General features: G+C 43.2%; 1 protein-coding gene across 1 annotated transcript in view; it reads left to right on the top strand.

Annotated features, from left to right (window-relative positions):
- LOC126458618 (ATP-binding cassette sub-family C member 4-like) overlaps positions 1-23378 on the top strand; it is a 267565-nt gene that overhangs the window by 12700 nt on the left and 231487 nt on the right. The window contains exon 2 of the mRNA XM_050095784.1: positions 11294-11404. Within this exon, the coding sequence (XP_049951741.1) occupies positions 11294-11404 (111 nt within the window). The remainder of the gene's footprint in view (positions 1-11293; positions 11405-23378) is intronic.

Below are 23378 nucleotides of genomic sequence, written 5' to 3'. Positions count from 1 at the left end.
TGTCGGTCGATCACGATACACTCGCAACTTCAGGTAACGCCAAAGCCAATAATCGCACGGACTTAGGTCTGGGGACTTAGGCCAAGCATGACGATTGTCATGCGCAGTCACTGACGTTTTGCTGTCCAGGGCTATCTGTCGGACATTTTGTGAACTTTGTTTTTTGTTTTTTTTTGTTCTAATAAAACCCCATGTCAGTCCAAGCATGTGTGTCAATTTTTACCTCTCTATCTACATTATTCCGTGATTTATTCAGTTTTCAAATGTAAACTGACTTTTTGATCGCCCGGTAGAACACAATACGTTGTCCTCGAGAGCAAGTGTTCGTCAGAGACAAGAGTACCGTCAGGAGTGCCCCAGGCAAGTGTGATAGGGCACGTGTTGTTCTCTACATACACAAATGATTTTGGTGACAGGGTGGGCAGCCATCTGCGGTTGTTTGCTGATGATGCTGTGGTGTAGGGTAAGGTGTCCAAGTTGACTGATTGTAGGAACATACGACATGACTTAGACAAAATTTCCAGTTCGTTTTGTAAGTAGGCTGTTTTGGTTTTTATGTTGATAACGCCACGTAGCGCTCTAGATGAAAATCACTGACTGTGCTGTGTGCAGTCTGTGGCTGCTTGGCATTGTTGGAATATTCGCCATTGTAGTGTTGGGCAGTTGGCTGTTAACAGCGCGTAGCGTTGCGCAGTTGGAGGTGAGCCGCCAGCAGTGGTGGATGTGGGGAGAGAGATGGCAGAATTTTAAGAGCGGACGATCTGGACGTGTGTCCATCAGACAGAGTAAATTTGTAAGACTGGATATCATGAACTGATATATATAAGATGACTTTGGAACATTATTAAGGTAAACACATTGTTTGTTCTCTATCAAAATCTTTCATTTGCTGACTATGCCTATCAGTAGTTAGTGCCTTCAGTAGTTAGAATCTTTTATTTAGCTGGCAGTATTGGCGCTCGCTGTATTGCAGTAGTTGGAGTAACGAAGATTTTTGTGAGGTAAGTGATTCATGAAAGGTATAGGTTATTGTTAGTCAGGGCCATTCTTTTGTAGGGATTATTGAAAGTCACATTGCGTTGCGCTAAAAATATTGTGTGTCAGTTTAGTGTTGATCACAATAAGTAAAGAGAGAAATGTCTGAGTGCGTTCAGTTTTGCTCAGCTGTTTGAAAATCAAATAACGTAAGGGGTTTACCATCACAGTGATTCATAAATTTTTTCTAAGGGGACGTTTCAGTTTGATAAATGGAAGCTAGCCCTAAATGTGGGAAAATGTAAGTTAATGTGGATGAGTAGGAAGATCAAGATTCAAATGGTTCTGAGCACTATGGGACTTAACATCTGTGGTCATCAGTCCCCTAGAACTTAGAAGTACTTAAACCTAACTAACCTAAGGACATCCCACACATCCATGCCCGAGGCAGGATTCGAACCTGCGACCGTAGCAGTCGCGCGGTTCCGGACTGCGCGCCTAGAACCGCTAGACCACCGCGGCCGGCCAGGAAGATGAAGCCTGTAATGTTCGGGTACAGTATTGCCAGTGTCGTGCTTGACACGGTCAAGTCGTTTAAATATCTGCGCGTAGCGTTGCAAAGCGACACAAGCACGTGAGAACTGTGGCATGAAAGGCGAATGGTCGACTTCGGTTTATTGGGAGAATTTTAGGAAAGAGCGGTTCACCTGTAAAGGAGACGGCATACTGGACGCTGGTGCGACCTGTTCTTGAGTACTGCCCGAGTGATTTTGAGCCGTACCAGGTCGGATTGAAGGAAGGCATCGAAACAGTTCAGAGGTGGGCTGCTAGGTTTGTTACCGGTACGTTGGATCAACACGTAAGTGTTACGGAGATGCTTCGCGAACTCAAATGGAAATCCCTGGAGAGAAGACGACGTTCTTCTCGAGAAACGCTATTGAGAAAATATAGAGGACCGACATATGAAGCTGACTGCCGAACGGTTCTACTGCTGCCAACATACATTGCGTGTAAGGACCACGAAGATAGAGTAATTAAGGTTCATACGGAGGCATATAGACGGTCGTTTTTCCCTCGCTCTGTTTGCGAGTGGAGCGGAAGAGGAACTGAGTAGTAACGGTACAGGGTACCCTCCGCCATGCACCGTACAGTGGCTTGCGGAGTATCGATGTAGATGCAGATGTTAAAGGACTGGGTCAAGTTCTGGCTGTACTACTGCACTGTTGAGCATTGCCCCAACAAATACCAGAGAAGTACACTCTTTGTTGACTGCGGCTCCCTACACCAGGATGTCCTGACATGCTGTTGCACGTCACTGCCCGATACACACCAGTAGTTGCTGCTATTCTCGTCGACAGTGCAGCTGCTATCGACCATCACTGATGCCAAGCTAGAATTTGATTTCGTCACCAGTTGTCCCTCCAACTGCGTCCTTCGCTGTATCATTGAAGGTTGACAGGAAGCCTGGTGGCCGACACCCTTAATCGCAGACAAGGTTGCAGTAAATAGCAGGTCCACCCTGGCTGCATCATTGGTCGCACTTTTTTTGCACAGTGATCACGCGATCAGCGATAACTGCTTACCCAGTACATTGGTCCACGCATGAATCCATTTGCCGCTGCCTTGCAGGAGGGTTACGCATCTTCTTTGCATCACTACGACAATTACTCACAAATCGATCTCATGTCCAGCACGTTGGGAAATTCTTCTGGAGCACCGCCCAGCCTCTCTCAGTACCGCAGAACAACATCACTGAAATTTAGCTGATTACCAGTATCTATTCTCAGTAGACATCCTTACGGTGTGTGGCGGACAGCTAACATTTCCCTTCTTTCCTACCCTGCTCAAGAACGGTGCTTGCGAAGAGCGACTGTTGTTAAACTCTTCCCTCAGTTCTAATTGCTACGATCTTTCCACCGTGACGTTTTGTGAGATTTATACGGAAGTAACAAGGAGAAAGAAAACTGGCGTTCTACGGATCGGAGCGTGGAATGTCAGATCCCTTAATCGGGCAGGTAGATTAGAAAATTTAAAAAGGGAAATGGATAGGTTAAAGTTAGATATAGTGGGAATTAGTGAAGTTCGGTGGCAGGAGGAACAATACTTCTGGTCAGGTGACTACAGGGTTATAAACACAAAGTCAAATAGGGGTAATGCAGGAGTAGGTTTAATAATGAATAGAAAAATAGGAATGCGGGTAAGTTACTACAAACAGCATAGTGAACGAATTATTGTGGCCAAGATAGACACGAAGCCCACGCCTACTACAGTAGTACAAGTTTATATGCCAACTAGCTCTGCAGATGACGAAGAAATTGAAGAAATTTATGATGAAATAAAAGAAATTATTCAGATAGTGAAGGGAGACGAAAATTTAATAGTCATGGGGGACTGGAATTCGAGTGTAGGAAAAGGGAGAGAAGGAAACATAGTAGGTGAATATGGATTGGGTCTAAGAAATGAAAGAGGAAGCCGCCTGCTAGAATTTTGCACAGAGCACAACTTAATCATAGCTAACATTTGGTTTAAGAATCATGATAGAAGGTTGTATACATGGAAGAACCCTGGAGATACTAAAAGGTATCAGATAGATTATATAATGGTAAGACAGAGATTTAGGAACCAGGTTTTAAATTGTAAGACATTTCCAGGGGCAGATGTGGACTCCGACCACAATCTATTGGTTATGACCTGGAGATTAAAACTGAAGAAACTGCAAAAAGGTGGGAATTTAAGGAGATGGGACCTTGATAAACTGAACGAACCAGAGGTTGTACAGAGTTTCAGGGAGAGCATAAGAGAACAATTGACAGGAATGGTGGAAAGAAATACAGTAGAAGAAGAATGGATAGCTTTGAGGGATGAAGTAGTGAAGGCAGCAGAGGATCAAGTAGGTAAAAAGACGAGGGCTAATAGAAATCCTTGGGTAACAGAAGAAATATTGAATTTAATTGATGAAAGGAGAAAATATAAAAATGCAGTAAATGAAGCAGGCAAAAAGGAATACAAGCGTCTCAAAAATGAGATCGACAGGAAGTGCAAAATGGCTAAGCAGGGATGGCTAGAGGACAAATGTAAGGATGTAGAGGCTTGTCTCACTAGGGGTAAGATAAATACTGCCTACAGGAGAATTAAAGAGACCTTTGGAGAGAAGAGAACCACTTGTATGAATATCAAGAGCTCAGATGGCAACCCAGTTCTAAGCAAAGAAGGGAAGGCAGAAAGGTGGAAGGAGTATATAGAGGGTTTATACAAGGGCGATGTACTTGAGGACAATATTATGGAAATGGAAGAGGATGTAGATGAAGACGAAATTGGAGATACGATACTGCGTGAAGAGTTTGACAGAGCACTGAAAGAACTGAGTGAAACAAGGCCACCGGAGTAGACAATATTCCATTGGAACTACTGACGGCCGTGGGAGAGCCAGCCCTGACAAAACTCTACCATCTGGTGAGCAAGATGTATGAAACAGGCGAAATACCCTCAGACTTCAAGAAGAATATAATAATTCCAATCCCAAAGACAGCAGGTGTTGACAGATGTGAAAATTACCGAACAATCAGTTTAATAAGCCACAGCTGCAAAATACTAACACGAATTCTTTACAGACGAATGGAAAAACTAGTAGAAGCCGACCTTGGGGAAGATCAGTTTGGATTCCGTAGAAATACTGGAACACGTGAGGCAATACTGACCTTACGACTTATCTTAGAAGAAAGATTAAGGAAAGGCAAACCTACGTTTCTAGCATTTGTAGACTTAGAGAAAGCTTTTGACAATGTTGACTGGAATACGCTCTTTCAAATTCTGAAGGTGGCTGGGGTAAAATACAGGGAGCGAAAGGCTATTTACAATTTGTACAGAAACTAGACGGCAATTATAAGAGTCGAGGGACATGAAAGGGAAGCAGTGGTTGGGGAGGGAGTAAGACAGGGTTGTAGCCTCTCCCCGATGTTATTCAATCTGTATATTGAGCAAGCAGTAAAGGAAACAAAAGAAAAATTTGGAGTAGGTATTAAAATCCATGGAGAAGAAATAAAAACTTTGAGGTTTGCCGATGACATTGTAATTCTGTCGGAGACAGCAAGGGACTTGGAAGAGCAGTTGAACGGAATGGATGCTGTCTTGAAGGGAGGATATAAGATGAACGCCAACAAAAGCAAAACGAGGATAATGGAATGTAGTCGAATTAAGTCGGGTGAAGCTGAGGGAATTAGATTAGGAAATGAGACACTTAAAGTAGTAAAGGAGTTTTGCTATTTGGGGAGCAAAATAACTGATGATGGTCGAAGTAGAGAGGATATAAAATGTAGACTGGCAATGGCAAGGAAAGCGTTTCTGAAGAAGAGAAATTTGTTACCTCGGGTATAGATTTAAGTGTCAGGAAGTCATTTCTGAAAGTATTTGTATGGAGTGTAGCCATGTATGGAAGTGAAACATGGACGATAAATAGTTTGGACAAGAAGAGAATAGAAACTTTCGAAATGTGGTGCTACAGAAGAATGCTGAAGATTAGATGGGTAGATCACATAACTAATGAGGAAGTATTGAATAGGATTGGGGAGAAGAGAAGTTTGTGGCACAACTGGACCAGAAGAAGGGATCGGTTGGTAGGACATGTTCTGAGGCATCAAGGGATCACCAATTTAGTATTGGAGGGCAGCGTGGAGGGTAAAAGTCGTAGAGGGAGACCAAGAGATGAATACACTAAGCAGATTCAGAAGGATGTAGGTTGCAGTAGGTACTGGGAGATGAAGGAGCTTGCACGGGATAGAGTAGCATGGAAAGCTGCATCAAACCAGTCTCAGGACTGAAGACCACAACAACAAGTATTCTCAATCTTCTTGGAAATAACGCTCTTCAAAACTGAACAGTAATGCTCTTCGGGGTCCTGTCACTGCAGTCTGATGAGCAGCTCTGTAGCCCTCTCGCGGTTACCAAACGAACTTGTTGCGATATGCGGTGCTCATCTTTATGCATTCTCTGTGTCCTGAATTTTACTACCTCGCAGCAAGGATAGCAGACCGACTAGAAATACACTACAATCGGTCGAATGGTGTTTTATAAGCCATTTCTTTTTCAGACGAATTGCGTTTACTTAAGATTCCCCCAACGAATCCCAGCTTGGGTCAACACAAACAGGCCTTTCAGAAAGACAAATACAGTTCTTACAGGCTCAGCATTTCAAGCGCGGCGTGCCTACTCCTATCACAGGAAGGCAATCGAAATTACTGCCTCTACTGATGTCTATTGTGACCTCGTCTGAACAAAGTGTTTGTACTCCACGTCTTCAGAGTTATTTGATTTCATTTTCCATCTGGTGTACTTCGACTGTTTTTAGAGCAACTGCACAGGAAGAAGTTTCTCCAGCACCTTTTATGTCGGCCTGCTTTGCGGCATTTTACAGAGGATGACGGTTATCTGTCTGTGTAAACTTGAGAAATATTTGATTACATATCCCCACTCACGATTAGATACGCAAGCGGCACACTCACCTCTTAGATATAAAGCGGGTATTCCCACTACAACTTCTCCGCTACGGAGTTAAAGAGTTTTTACCGGATGTGATGAACATTATGTAAAGTGTGGAGCCCATGAAACCGCAGAAGTAAAATTTGGACATATGATTTCAGAAAAATAATTATTTTTCGAATATGGGTAATTTTGAAATGAGCCGTAACGATGCGCACATTCGACATAATTTACATGTCCACTCTTTACACTCTAATTTCTCGAGAATTTGCATTGAACAAAATGGATGTCACCAATGTTACATAATTTACTTTTCCGATCATTGCAGTTTAATTTCCCGAGAGCAGAAAACGATTGTTATTGCTAGTGCTGCCACTGTTAGTAGTAGTAGTGCTAGTCATTAGTGGTCTCTGATATCACTCCACGCAGTCTTTCAGATTTTATTCCCCGTGTTTTCTCTAAATTAATTAAGGCGAATACTGTGGTGGTTCCCTTGAAACAGAAACCATCGATTTCTTTCCCTGTCCTCCTCCTGTATGAGCTGGTGCTGTGGCTAATTACACCTTCGTTCCTTTTTTCTAACAGTAACTAAAGCAGTAATACACTACCGAAAAAGAGAAACGACGTACCACAAAGTAATCATCCGAATGGAACGGAAATGGGTAGCTGTGATGTACACTTATACAGGCAAACAAATCATCACAATTTCAGAATAATTTGATGATTTATTCAAGAGAAAGAGTTTCACAAATTGAGCCATTCAATAACGCCTTGGTCTATTTATGATCCTTATGCAGGCAGTTATTCGGATTGATATTGATTCATGGAGTTGTTGGACATCGTCCTGAGGGATATCATTCCAAATTCTGTCAAACTGGCGCGTTAGGTCGTCAAAATGCCGAGGTGGTTGGAGGATCCTGACCACATCGCTACAAACGTCCTCGGTGGTTCGGGAGAGACCCGGTGAACTTAGTAGTCAAAGCAGGGTTTAGCGAGCTCGAAGGCAACAGTAGAAATTCTCGCATGTGCGGGCGGGTATTATCTTGCATAAATGTAAGCACAGAATGACTCGCTATGAAGGGCAACTAAACGGAGTGTAGAGTGTAGTCGACGTTCCGCTACGTTGTCAAGATGCAACGGATGACAACCGAAGGCGTCCTGCTACGAAATGAAGTGGCAGCACAGACCGTCGCTCATGGCTGTAGCACCTTATGGCGGGCGACATCCGGGCTGGTACCGCACCGCTGGTCAGGGTGTCTCCAGACACGCCTTCGCTGATAATCGGGTCTCAGCTCGAAGCGCGACTCATCACTGAAGACAGTTCCACTCCAGTCAGTGAGCTTTCTGGCCGAGTGCACCCGACACTACTGTAACCGGGCTTGTTGCTGTACAGACGTCAATGGTGGTCGGTGTACGGGCCGCCCTGAACTCAGACCCCTTCCTGTGTGCCTCTCACTAACGGTCCTTGTGGTCACTGAAGCGCCAGTTGCACGTCAGATCGACGGTGACGGTGAATCTCGGGCTCTGAGTGCCTCTCTGACGATTCCTCTCGCTATGTCGTCTCTCTGCGTCGACCGCTTCATTCTTGACGCTGTGTTCGGCCGTGGTCCACCCATTCCTGCCAACATCGTCGAACAGTCGCATCGCTCCTATTCAAATGTTGATCGATTCTGTGAGGTAACGGGCGAGTTGTGGCGCCCTCAAAATAATCTAAGTTGGCGTGGCCGCACTTGGACGCTCGTCAAAGCCGGGGCCCGGCAGCAAACACGTGGCGGCCAACGTTAGCCGGACTAGAGGGGGGGTAGGTAGCCCCAGCGCACGACGAGGACTGTGCTCTGTGTCGATGAAGGAGACGTCTATGCCGGGGGTGCCAAAGATGGCGGACTTTGTGAAACCTTAATGGCAGACATTTCACAGTTCATATAGAAACTAATAGTACCCAGAGGAATCATGATACCTCAAAAAGAAACATATAAATTACCATTAATTGCACGACGATTCTGATGCTGTAATCAAATTTTCAATGTCTTTATTAGTTTAAAGTTTAGTATCTGACGGTAAATTATACAAGTAACACCCAGCGACGAATTTCCAAAGTATAAACGGTTCTTCCGATTTCGTCAATCTACGCGTCTTCAGAAACCTGTTAGTGTAAACCCAAATTGGTATGAATTACAGGCATGTAACTTGAATAGTACATGAGTTATAGGAGGTCAAAGTGGCCGATTACCATTGATAGCGTCAGGTCATAAGTACTCCACAGGTACACAAGAAAACGGTAGCAGCATGCTTATAAATATATTGATTCATCCATATCTTTGTTAATATCCGATATATGCTATTCACGAAGAAACTGGTCAATTATTTACTGTGTTTTAGAAAGCACGGAGACATTAGGCTCCTGCCCTACCTTTTGCTTCTTTTCTTTTGATATATGTTTATTTAATAGTTTATGTGTTTAATAATGTGTGTTAGAGCGTGTTTATGGTCCAGCCGTAGGAATATTTATTTAATTTCAAGTTATTTAAATGTAACCCCAGTAATTCGTATGTGTTTAAATACGTGTGTGGGTCCGTTGGCTTGAAGACATGGCGCGAGCGCTCCAGCCAACCACAGCGCTCGTGAATGGCGAGACTGGATGGAAGCGAGTGCTGGAGAGGACGGCACAGCACGGCACTGGACACGGAAAGTGGTGGACGGCGCCGGCGGACGCACACTCGCGGGAAAGACTCGGCAGTGGAGCAGTTTGCGCGTGGTCGCGAGAGGTAGAAATACTTCGGAGTGCCTACCGGTGCTCTTGTGTGATTTCCGTGGCTTCTCCAGTGAAGACGTAGTGTGCGTTTAGAAGTGAATATCTCGCGAGCTGTGTTGTTGTTCATAACTAATTACGTGCAGTAGGAATCTATTGTTTCCCTGTTATTCAACTTATACTTAATTTAGTTGCTGGACCATATACACCAATAAGTGTTTTGCAGAAATATATCGCATTCTCTGAAGTACTTCTACTATCGTACTCATAATTTAAAGTCGTTAAGATAGTACCTGCACATTTTATTTAATTTCAATCTTTCATTTTTAACATTCGCAATTACCGAGTGATAGGAACCTTCGACCATTCGATTCATTTGTGTATTCTTATCGTATACTGTAGACTCAGCAGTATTTGGCCTATAATGCGGCAACTACGTATCCCAGCCCCTAGACAACGAAACCAGCCAAAACTTTCAATATTGGAACGCTTGAGTCGGAGGGTCCGTACTTATTTTCGAAAGCCCGCAATTCGTTGATTATTCCAATACGACTCATCTCGAACTATTTTCGTAAGCACAGGGATGGTCATTCTGATGAGAGACGTAGGACAGCAAACATCACCATTGCTATAGTTCTTGGCGCAACTGTTTGGAAGTAGATTGAATGTCGCTCTGTATTGTTATCAGAAACTAGTTTCACCATGCGGTGTTAGCTGCGCTTAAACTGTTATTTATATTAAAAAAATGCCCGTGTATGTATTTATTCCATTCTTGTATTAGTCAGTCTCCTGCTTCCCGCTCTCTCTGTCCATTTCCAGCTCCCCGCCCCCCCCCCCCCCCGCTCCCTTCTCTCTGTGTCCACCTCCTCCTCCCCCTCTCTCTGTCCAACTTCTCCTCGCCTCTCTCTATCCATCTCCTCCTTTCCCTCTATGTCTGTCCAACTCCTCCCCCTCCATTCTCTCTCCACTTTATCACCCCCACCCCAATAGGAGGCTGGCGGTTCTTACCGCCATGGTATTTTCTTATGTGTACCAAATTTGGTTAAAATTATTCCAGGGTCCTAGGATGAGCTTTTTATCCATGTCATTGCCCACATACGCACATTACACATATATTTCACACGTGTTTAACATATTTCTCACGTATTTGTACATATCTTTCACCTTTATCTCTAGCGAATTTCGCCTTGCAGTTTCATTCTTACACAGCTCAATGTTCATCAAATCGCATTTCCTGAACTGTGTGTCGTAGAGTGATATAATTTTGCAGCTGCATCCTGTGGTATACGTGGCTACCGTTAGCGAAACGTATTGTGAATAGATGTAGTAGTAGAGAAGTAATAAATTAAAATGTCATACATGATGCGACAGTTTCTCATGCATGTCAGTATTTGACATCATCTCTTGAACTATGTATCACACAATGATATAATTTTGTTGGTACATTCAATGGCACATGTGAATACTGTCTTCAAAATGTGTCGCCAAGGCAGTTAACAGTAAAGAAATAATATATTTAAACGTCATGCTTCCAGAGGCAGTTTTACTGCATGAACGGCGAGAATATAGTAAACAATAAACGTTTTTCCCTTCAACATTTTGCTGTCGTTGTCACCGAGAAAATATTTTAAACAGGTTTGATATTATGTGTGAAGATTCTTACAAATCACAAAGTGGTTTCATTCTCAAGCACAAGACGAATTAAGTATGTGTATTCACACATCGTGGAGTGCGCTACTTTTCCACCCCCATTCCTTAGACAGATAGATATCATAAGTGTTAATTCAGAGTATAATCTATCTCCATTCCAAATTTCATCCACATCCGTCCGACCATTTCAGCGTGAAGGGCTAACAAACATATGCACTAACTCACACATACGGTGACTACTTTAAAAAGTCGATAGGTTCAGCATTTGATGCAATTGCGAAGTTCCAACCGTTTCGCGAAGTAATGTTTCATTTTGCATAGAACTTAGTTTTACTATGGAGTGATGGGAGGAGAATTTTTCTCCTCGTTTTAGTGAAAATACTGCTGACTGGTGTCTTCGTGTAATTACAGACTATTTTTTTAATCCAATACGTTTCTTCTCAGGTGGCTGAAAGACTTGTTCGTCAAAGGATCGAAGAAGGACCTTGAGGTCGAAGACCTATACGATACCCTGAAAGCAGATCAGTCAGCGAAATTAGGAGATACTTTCGAACGGTAAGTATTGCTCTTATCTGTCGGCTATGTAATATGGTGGGCTGGTATCGTCTGCCATCACAGCTGGTGATGCTCCTAAACACTAGCTACTAGGCAACGTCCCTTTCCCTTAATACATGTATATTTCTCGTCATTTTGTGTACGCAGTGTATGCGTTTCAACTAAATCAAAGCACCATCCGTACACTTCACTTCGTGCAACGTCAATTAATGATACATCGAATAATGATGAGAACACCACCCTGGAAACTAAACATCAGTCACTTTTCCGTTTGTAAATCAGAGTCGTTAACATAAAAACAAAACGATAACATCGCTCTTGAATATCAGATAATAACATCACATTGCGTATTTTTTCATATAATAAAGAAACGCTTTCTCGCAACTTTAGTTTTTGAATAGTTCAACCTAACCACTCGCCTTCAGACTTTCTCACGAGTCTTAACCAGACGTAACATCTCAGGCTACACAACTTGTATGAATTCTTATGATTCAGTTATGTGAACTCGTGACAAATAATTGTGACTGTAGTAGTAATTAAAAATGCAAATAGTAATTCAATTAAAAATAGTACCTTAATGCTATGGCAAGCAAATATGTTTTCAAATAGGTTTGAGAAATTTGTACTAAACACTGGAAAATCCAGGTCGGAATGTAACAATATTATGAAAAGAAAAGTTACTACCCACCGTGTAGCGGAGATGCTGAGTCGCAGATAGGCACAACAAAATGACAGTCGCAAATAAAGCTTTCTGTCACTAAGACATTCGCCAAAAATACACACATACACTCTCACACACACACACATACACACGCAAACGCAAACGTAACACAAACATTCCTGCAGTCTCAGGAAATTGCAGCCACAATGGGAGCAACAACACTATAATCAGCTCATTATAAGAATAAACCTGATGTAAACAAACACAAACGCTATGATTGGTCAGAAGCCGTAGCATACGTACACTGGTGTCGTTACGCTCTTGGAAGTAGGTCCTACTCACGTATCAGATATCTTGTTATTACGTTACGTTAAATGGAACTTTAAGATATTCAAAAGTATTAACAGCCACAACGTTTTTCTTTAACACGCTTTAGATAGGTAGTTTTTATTTGAAGAATCGCTTACGCTCACAGCCTCTGCAGCTTTGTGCTGTGACTGTCGTGCTGTTTATGCGCAGCACGAAAATGCTGAGGCTGCTTTCTGTTCCGTAGTGAAACGCGCGCGCGGAACACGGCTAAAAAGGGCCCAGAAATGGGCAGTTCTTAATGTTTTGCATAAATTCACAGAGAAAATCGGTTCTGAAGCTTTCCCAGCGCTGTTATGTTTTGCAGTTGGGACCCCCAGCGAACAACGAATGTGTAGCGTAGACGGTAGCGTGATGGAATAAGACTAAAGTTAGGTTCGGCGAGTGTCACGGCTTGCTTTTTCCGAGGCCAAGTTGAATAATATTGGCGCCAGTGGACCTCCGTGTCTCAATCCATTTTGGATAGTGAAAGGTGATGATAGTTGGTTGCCAAACTGTACTTCAGTTGTTGACTGGGAGTAGCAAGCTGCAATCAGACGGATGTATTTCGATGGGATGCCAAGTTCCTCGAACGTTTCCCATAATGTGACGCGGTCAGTGCTGTCGTAAGCTTGACGAAAATCGATGAAGATGAGGTATAGTTCCCGACTGAACTCATATAATTTTTCTATCAGCTGCCTCTTAGTAAATATGTGGTTAATGGTGGACCGTCCGGGGACGAACCCACATTGATATGTGCCTACAATTCCTTCATCCAGTGGTTTCATTTGGTTTAGCAGTAGAGCTGTACAGACTTGCCGGCCGAAGTGGCCGTGCGGTTAAAGGCGCTGCAGTCTGGAACCACAAGACCACTACGGTCGCAGGTTCGAATCCTGCCTCGGGCATGGATATTTGTGATGTCCTTAGGTTAGTTAGGTTTAACTAGTTCTAAGTTCTAAGGGACTAATGACCTCAGCAGTTGAGTCCCATAGTGCTCAGAGCCATTTTTTTTTGTACAGACTTTGTATCCAATTTCAAGAAGTGAAATTCCTCGGTAGTTGGATACTTGGGTAGCATCACCCTTCTTGAAGATGGGACATATAATCCCTCCCTTCCATTCTTCAGGAATTATTTCTGCTGCCCAGACAGTGGATATTAATCGTTTCAATACATCCATCAGTGGTTGTCCTCCCAAGCGAAGCATCTCACCTGTGATACCACTACCTCCTGGGGCCTTGTTGTTCTTGAGTAGTTTTAGGGCAACACTGATTTCTTCCTGTGATGGTCCAGGGACTTCTAGTCTACCAAAACGGGCTCGCGTGAGTTGTCACCGTCAGTGGAACGTCCCGACTCATTATGTTCTCAAAATGTTTTTAAATAGGTTTGCCTACGCTTCTGGCGGTACCACTTCACCCGTCTCATTCGTTAGAACCAATGTAATTGTCGGTAGACGCCTCTGACAATTCTCGAGGCCTGGAAAAACTAGCGTGATGACTTAGCTTCTTCTACTGCTTTCAACAGTCTTTTATGATGTTCCCGTTTCTTCTTCCTCGTGAGTTTGTCCGTGTTACGCCTAGCTTCACAGTGGGCTACCCATGCTTCTTCTGAGAGTTTTTCTAACCACTGTATTCTCTTCGCTGATCTCTTCCCAACAGATTCTCGGCATTCTCCATCGAACCGGGTCTTACTTCTGCGTCTTGGATAGCAAGCAAGTTTTCCTCTTGCACTCTGTAACACTGCATTCCTCAACACCAACCATGTGTCTTCCACTTTAGTAGGGTTCTCCGATATTGTGAGGTTTTCTACAATTTTATCTTGATAGTGTTATCTCACTTCTACATCTTCCAACTTGTCCTTGTCAAAGCGGGCTATCTTTTCAGGATTTCTTCGCCACTTGGTAGTTTCAGACGTAGTTCGACTACCACCAAGAAATTATCGGAATTCATATCTGCCCCGCGGAAGGATCGCACATGTTCGACATTGCCATGGTGTCCTCGGTCAACAAGAACATGGTCAATCTGATTCATTGTGCTTCCATCTGTGGATATCCAGGTAACTTTACCTACTACTTTGCGGGGGAAGTATGTGCTTCTAATGGTCATTCTCCTTGTATCGGCGAAGTTTATTAGTTTGATACCGTTCTCGATGCTTGTTTCGTGGATACTGTCAGGACCAATCGTTGGACAATACTGTACTTCTCTTCCCACTTGGGCGTTGAAGTCTCCCATTATCAAGTGAATTGAATATCTTGGATCTCCAATGTCTATAACACCCTCAGGAAGTCTCGTTTCTTGTATTTCTGTCACTAGGCATTGATATTTACACAGTTCTTCTCCAAGTTGTTTCATTCCCTCCGTCATGATTGACCTTAAATTCTATGTTCCAATTCTAAATCCAGAGAATCCATTTACATACTGAGTTTTGTCAACATTTCGGTCTGTGCGGCTTTTCCTTTTGTCTTTTTCTTTAACCAGGTTCTTTTTTTACTGAGGATGGGGGTTGGCCCATCCTCTAACCCTCCTCCTTCCTCATCCGGGCTTGGGACCGGCAATGGCGAAGTTATACTGAACCTCTTACAGAAACATTTTTGTAGCGTTTAAGACAGTTGAGAAAATATCTGAAGTTGAATTTATCATTTTTAGGCCTGTCTTCCACATTCGCAGTTTTACGAGTAATATACTATGTATGCTATTTTCTGCAGGTATAATAAATGTGTTATTTAGATCAAACGCGTTTCGCTGTATCTGAAAGGAATTCTGGATATGCTTTAAAATAAAGCCTCTGATCTAAATAAGACTTTTATTATAGTGGAAAAAGACGATATATATGCTATATCTGAAATGTTCACAGCTTTAAGTGTTTGATATTATTTGGGAAAAAAGCCTAAATAAATGTCCGCTCTGTTTCAAACGAAGCTGTAGATTAATTACAATGTTGGATCCGTTGCCGATGTTTGTACTCAAAATGAGAGTAGCCAAATCTACTGTGCGGTGCGATCTGACGAATTATGCAACCTGTCTGTAAATATAAATGTCGGGAAGTTATTCAGTGCAAACTTAAACAAAGATTACCAGAGATCTAGGAATAACGTATCACCAAAGGCATATGGTTCCTATAGCTACTGTCAAACACCATGCTTCTTCTTGACCTCAGGGGGGAATGAAGGAGACGCTGGCGACTATGTTGCCTTATCGAATGGACAGTGAAGGGGACGATTTCATCAGACAGATAAGCACTAGATTGGGCAAAGGAATTTGTCGAATCACCTCGACTAGGCTCGCTGCAAGATCAAGATAAGGTTGACCGTCGATATGACGGAAGCAATTAGCAGTAGGACTTCGTTTGTGCCTCCAGTCCAGTTCAAACTGGAATCACAATTTGGCTCTTGAAATAGTGATTCGTGTTCGTGGACATCGACGATGCCATAGTCGGCAGCAAGTAGGGCATACGATGCGCCAACAAGGCCAATGGTGCTAAGAACATGTGAAGCCGACGGCAGACCATCACTGAAGCCGTACAACGACCAGAGAAGAGCAACGGACTCCTCGGCGTCATTAAATTATTCTCGGGAAAAATTCGAGTAGCGAATGACCATTATTAGTCGCCAACGGTAGTGTTTTTTTGTGCTCCTATTTTCTAGTCGTTTTTGAGAGATATACTAATGGTACAGAGTTCATCTTTCGCACGATCGTGTAAAAAGTGTAAGAAACCAGCTAAATGCAATTCGCACGTTCATTTACTTTTATTAACCTACACAGGTATAAGACCACTTCTGGTTTTTCGTTTGTGTCCAAATAAATCACGCATGTCAGATATATTTCTTTCGAAAACCTAGGTTTAAAGCTTATCGTAAAATCTGAACATAATTTCAGTGTTAGGTGTATCAAAATTTGTGTGAGTTGTGACGTTGTTTATTTTCGAGGGCTGAGCGCCGCGAAGAACGTATTGTGCGCTTTAGCATAAGCTGTGGTCAACATCTGCGCTCTATACGACTTCAGCAGTAGTATCCTCGTTCAAAATAATCTTTCTACATGAACTTCAGCGTGCATCTCCTCGAAGAAATGTGTATTTTTGAGGTGTTTGGGAAGTTACGAGTGTTGTACCTAACAAATTTCGTTGTAAATCGGCGTTTCTGACTCATAGCTACTACAGCACATAGTGGCTACAACGAACATATCATGTTACATTTATGTTCTCCTTCTACAAGAGTGCTTATTATCTGCATTTATTCTACCTAATGCTATTTTCTAGTTTGTTGGCGACCATAGCCTTAAAAAAGTTTCAGAAAATTAGTAACTTTTACCCCACGTTTGTCTGTTCCGCTGTGCGCAATAACTGCTTCTTTTCTTTAAGGGAATTAGGAAATTTTAAGCTTAGCAGATCCAGAAAGTCAACGACAGCAAGTGTATTTTAAAATTTACTGATGAAATCTCCTCGGGCTTCCATTCCGGGTAGCTGCGTCGAAAATCTGCGACGTTTCGATTAGTGTCATTCTCATCATCTTCTTCGCCAGAAGAAGAATATGATGAGAATGACACTCATCGAAATGTCGCAGATTTCCGACGTAGCTACCCGGATGGAAGCCCGAGGAGATTTAATCAGCAGTATACACCGGGAAAGGCTACATTCACGTATTTTTTTCTGTTCTACAAAACATTGTACCAGATACAATGCAGTCGCACCACGTAGGCCATTCTCAAACGTAGGATGAGTCAGATGCGATTCATAAGCAGTTAGGACTGTCGAGCTATTGGAATCCGCTGCGAATGGTGTGTTGGGATGGATCCCGAGAGTCGTTTACCAGAGATACCGCCGGCCGGGTTGGCCGAGCGGTTCTAGGCGCTACAGTCTGGAACTGTGCGACCGCTACGGCCGCAGGTTCGAATCCTGCCTCGGGCATGGATGTGTGTGATGTCCTTAGGTTAGTTAGGTTTAAGTAGTTGTAAGTTCTAGGGGACTGATGGCCTCAGAAGTTAAGTGCCATAGTGCTCAGAGCCATTTTGAACCAAAGATACCATAGGCACGTCAAGTGCCGTCCTCTCCTGTTTCCTCTACACGAAGTTACGAACTCTGGGATCTGTCACCAACGGTCCACTTCACAGTGAGGGGCGTGCATCGGTAGGGCTAGGCGCCCTGTACGGGGGAGACAGGGAGCATCGAAAACTCGGGGTGTTACACCCACCCCATAACCAACAAGTTCGAGGTCGTGTCTTCCATTGAAACAAAGCAAGTGCGATACATTTCACCTGTTGGGAAACCTGCTATGTCCCGTGTCTAGTACAGGCAGACGCAAAAGTTTAGAGGGTTTATTACCCGTCGGTAGTTCAAATGCACGGTGAGTAATTGTGCCTCGTAGGGAAGTGGCAGCGAGGGACGGGAAGTAAGACCAGGTGCACTCAGCGTGTATTCCTGGGGCCGCCGGGGCTTCATTCAACATTTGAAGAGGCTATTCCAGCAACAGGTGCCTGTCGTATGGGCTCCAACCTCATGCTCGGATCATTACAGCGACTGGCAGAGAAGGTTGATAAGATCGACCTGGCTCAAAGAGTTTCAATGAGGCCCAGAGTTCGCAGCATTGTCCATAGAGCTGATCGTGGGTCCCTGGTTATGAGTCTAATGGAAGGCTTGAACCAGAGACTTCAAAAGTTCTGCACTGTCCGAGACTTGAGGCATAAGGTTAAGAACCATACGGTCCACCTAAATCGGTCAGATGTGCACTACACATCAGAGTCATCTACTCAGATAGCTGACTGTGTGTGGAGTTGCGCACAAGAGCTTTTTTAAGATTAGGCTACTACCGGTCACATAAAGATAAGGGTAGATACTGAAGACCCGGAAGTGTCGTTATAAGATCCAGAGAAATACCCCCAATTGGCGAGGGTATTAAAATTGTACTCATTAACTGCCAGAGCATACGCAAAAAAGTGCGAGTTTGAAAAGCATTGGAGGTCACTGAGTACCAGGGTTAAGGAAGCTGGTGAAAACCCAGACTTGATAGAGTGAGACAGAAATTACAGCGGCAAGTCAGATTGTTTGGGCAACACTCAGTACTAAGCGTAAGCATAAACTTATAATCGGATTCCTCTGTCGACCACCAGACTCAACTCCAGATGAAACCGAAAACTCTGGAGAAACCCCGAATTTACTTGGACCTAACTTCCCCTGTAATGCTTCCGTCATCAGAGGAGACTTTAATCATCTAACAATCAGTTGAGAAAATAACAGTTTCGATAGTGATGACTATCAGAAGAATGTCCCGCGAAACATTACTAAAACACCTCTTCAGAGAACTGCCTAAAACAGCTAGTTAGGAAGCCCATTCATGATGGAAATGTACTGGAACTAATGGCAACAGATGGTTACGATTTCTTTTGGAAAGTCCACATTGAAACTGGTATTAGTGTCTATGAGGTAGTTGCACCATGATTACTAAAGTACAGAGGGAAACTGAAGTGAGTAGAAGCACTTGTATATTCAACAAACTAGATAAAGAGGCAATGTGACATGTCTCAATAAAGAACTCTAAACATTTAGCTCAGGAGAGGCGCACATGAAGAAGAAATGTGGCTCAATTTTAAAAGAATGGTTGACTGTGCACTTCGTAGATATGTATCTAGTAGACTAGTTCGTGACTGAACTATAAAGAAACTTCTAAAGAAACAAAAGCTGCTATGTAGTAGGTATAAAATGGGAACAGTGCTATAAATAGAGTGATGCTGGACGAAACGCATTTGGCTCTCAAGAGAGCAATGTGTGCTGCCTTCAAAGATTACCGTAGCAGACTATTATCGGAAGATCTCCCACAAAAACAAAAGAAAATCTCTTCACGTATAAAGGCTGTTGATGGTACCATAATGTCCAGACAGTTATGGACGGACGAGATAAGAAGTGAAACTGAGAGTAGCAAAGCAAAAGCATAAATTCTAAACTAAGATGCTCCTTTACGAAGAAAAATCCGCCAGTACTGTCTCAGTTTTATTCTTGCAGCACTGCAGAGATGGGTTATGTAGATATTACAGTCAGTGGTGTCGAGTAGCACATGAAATCGCTAAAATCAAACAATCATCCAGGGCCTATGGAATCCCTACCAGATTCTATATCGAATTTTCTGCTGATTTAGTCTGGTATTTTTTTAACTCTCATCTGCGCCGATCCAACGATAGTTGGAAGCAAGCTCATGTCACATCCATCTACAAAATGGAGCAGATGTGATCCACAAAACTGCCGTTCAGTATCCTTGACATCCATTTTTTGTACAATCTTATAACGTATTCTGAGCTCAAATGTATCGAGGCACTTTCAACACAATGAACTCACTCATTCCAGTCAGCACGGACTCCGAAAACATTGCTCAGATCGCGCTTCACTCAACATGACTACCTGAAGGCCATGGATCAAATCTAATAAGGTAGCTGTGGTGTTTTTTGACTTCCGAAAAGCATTTTACACAGTATCACACCAAAGTTTGTTAATGAAAGTATCGTCATCTGGGGGTTATGAAATTTGTTACTGCACTGAGCATTTCTTGGTACGGAGGCAAGGCATGTTATCTGGGATGGACAGTTATCAATAGCTGTAGAAGTAACTTCAGGTGTGCCCCAGAGAAGTGTGGTGGGACCATTGCTCTTCATGTTGTATATTAATGACTTTACAAACAATATTAATAGTTATCGCAGATGATACAGTTATAAATAATGAGGTTCTGTCTGATAAAATTATTCAGTCAGATCTTGATAAGATTCCAAAGTGGTGCAAAGGCTGGCGACTTGGTGTAAATGTTCAGAAATGTTAAATTTTGCACTTCACAAAACGAAAAACGTAGTGTCGAGTCGGCATTGTAACCGCTCAACTCATACAAATAGCCGGGTGTTACAGTTTGTAAGCATATGAAATGAAACGATAGCCTAGGGTCAGTTGTACGTAAAGCACATGGTAAACTTAGTTTCAAAGATAGAATACTAGGCGAATGCAGTCAATGTACAAATGAGATTCCTTACGAAACACTCGTTTCACCCATTTCAGAATATTGCTTAAGTGTACGGGACCCATACCAAAGAGGGCTAACAGAGGATATTGAGCGTACACATATAGTTCATTTTCTTTCTAAGAAGCCTCCGACTGCCAGCTGTTTACACGAATAGATTATCTTCTATTAATACCATCGTTTCTTTTATGTCTCGTACACTGCACTTCGAACTACCAAATAATTGATCAGCCATCAATATAAGAGTCTCGCACCCTAAAGTCTCGCATACTTGCCTTCAAGTGTCGAAGACTGCTGGGGAATATCCACTCCCGCCCACTGGACGAAACATTGTATTCTTGTAGTCTGATCATACCAGAAACGTATCTTGTCCAGTGCCCACGGATCTCAATGTATCTCGAGAAGGGCCACATGCTTCCGAAATTAATCACTGTGTCGTCAGTTTCTCTGGACGCTAAGACCTCTCTTAAATCCTCGTCTTGTGTGTGTGTGTGTGTGTGTGTGTGTGTGTGTGTGTGTCTGTGTGTGTGTGTGTCTGTGTGTTCAAGAATGAGTAAATGAGCAAGGATGTGTTTTCATATCTGTGCGGGTATGAAAGACGGAGGAATAGGCAGCGGGAGAGAGACAGAGAGAGAGAGAGAGAGAGAGAGAGAGAGAGACGGGGAAGGACGAAGGGAGAGGAAAAGCATGGAGTAGGGAGGGCTGTGTAGGTGCAAAAACAAAAAATAAGAATAGTAGACCTAAAAGAGAAGTATGTCATAATTTACGTCATAATTCCATTTATGTTAGGGGAGAGAGAAAAAGAATACGAGGCACTGACGTTTTGAGAACGAATAATGTGTAATGAATCAGGGGATTTAAAACTGACTATTGCATAGATTTTGGGAGGAATGATACAGTACGAAAATAGAAGAAGTGTGAACGAGAGGATGGAGTGAAAGGGCAAGGCAGGAGAGAATGCAGGAGTGGGAAAGGCGAGGAGAAATTAAAGTTCCGTTTTTTCTTTTAAGAGTCACACTTCGAGATTTTTTTTTAGTGGTCGGATACTTTCTCTGACATAGAACATTATATGTTTCCCTACTTTCTGAAGGTGAAAAATGTTTCAATTACAATGCATTTGATATTCAGTTAGGCCTGCTGTTTCGTTATTCTGACACTCTGTTGTACAGTTTGGCTAAACATCCTCCTAAATTTCGCTGTTTGTTTCTTTTAGAGTATTCGTCCGTTGAAACGATAAAAAAAAAACAATGGATTTACATATCATCAGTCCACTCTCCAAACAAGGAAACAAACGCAAGAGGTTGTTCTCCTTGACAACACGAGTCCGTACTCTCGTATACACTGAAGAGCCAAAGAAACTGGTACACCTGTCTAATATCGTGTAGGGCCCCCGCGAACACGAAGAAGTGAATCAAAACGACGTGGCATGGACTCGACTAATGTCTGAAGTAGTGGTGGAAGGAACTGACACCATGAATCCCGCAGGGCTGTCCATAAATCCGTAAGAATACGAGGGGGTGAAGATCTCTTCTAAACAGCTCATTGCAAGCCATCCCACATACGCTCGTGGCTGTTCATGTCTGGGGAGTTTGATGGCCATCGGAAGGGTTTCAACTCGGAAGAGTGTTCCTGAAGCCACTCTGTAGCAATTCTGGAGGTGTGGGGTGTCGCATTGTGCTGCTGGAATTGCCCAAGTCCTTCAGACTGCACAATGGAGATCAATGGACGCAGGTAATCAGACAGGATGCTTACGTACGTGTCATGTCACTTGTCAGAGTCGTATCTAGACGTATCAGCGGTCCCATATCACTCCAACTGCACACACGCCACCAGCTTGAGCAGTCCCCTGCTGACATGCAGGGTCCATGGATTCATGAAGTTGTCTCCATACCCGTACACGTCCATCCAACTCGAAACAACTTGAAACGACATTCGTCCGACCAGGCAACATGTTTCCAGTCATCAACAGTCCAATGGCGGTGTTGACGGGCCCAGACGAGGCTAAAAGTTTCTGTCGTGCAGTCATCAAGGGCACACGAGTGGATTTTCGGCTCCGAAAGCCCATATCCATGATGTTTATTTAAATGGTTCGCACGCTGATACTTGCTGATGGCCCAGCACTGAAATCTGCACCAATTTGCGGAAGGGTTGCACTTCTGTCACGTAGAACGATTCTCTTCAGTCATCGTTGGTCCCGTTCTTGCAGGATCTTTTTCCCGCCGCAGCGATGTCGCAGATTTGATGTTTTACCGGATTACTGATATTCACAGTACACTCGTGAAATGGTCGTGCGGGAAAATCCCCGCTTCGTCGCTACCTCGGAGATCCTGTGTCCCACCGCTCGTGCACCGACTATAACACCGCGTTCAAACTCACTTAAATCTTGATAATCTACCATTGTAGCAGCAGGAAGCGATCTAACATGTGCGCCAGACACTTGTCTTATTTTGGTGTTGCCGATCGCAGCGCCTTACTATGCCTGTTTACATATCTCTGTATTTAAATACGCATGCCTATACTAGTTTCTTTGGCGCTTCAGTGTATTACGGCATTTATCTGCATTCCGAAACGTGCAAAGTTAAATTTCAGTGCCCAAAGGACGAAAACAAACGATTTTTGCAAGAAACACTTAGATATAATAAGACTTTCATTTTACTTTTTCAAATTACATATTTAAGCCCGAATAACAGATAGTGAGCTCTTATAGACGCATTCTTAAAGGTTGTGCCGCCTCCGTGCCTCATATGTGTTGATACCTAAATGCTGTCGACGCTTTTCGCAGGTTCAGTCACGTCCATAATCTCTCTCGCAGCCACCAGGCGTTCTGGAACACCCAGCGAGTCTAGTAAGCAGTGCTTACAAACAGGGCGCAGGGAGTTAAAGAGAGAGCGTCGGATACATCGTGTTGCCTTTTCCATTAATTATTCACTTCCTCTCTCTGACGTCACGTCATGGACAGGTTTTTCTATTGATACAGCCAAATG

This window comes from Schistocerca serialis, chromosome 2 (assembly GCF_023864345.2).
Source record: "Schistocerca serialis cubense isolate TAMUIC-IGC-003099 chromosome 2, iqSchSeri2.2, whole genome shotgun sequence".
In the NCBI taxonomy this organism is placed as follows: Eukaryota; Metazoa; Arthropoda; class Insecta; order Orthoptera; family Acrididae; genus Schistocerca; species Schistocerca serialis.
The sequence above is the reverse complement of the archived record's forward strand: the minus strand, read 5'-3'. Positions and strand labels throughout refer to the sequence as shown.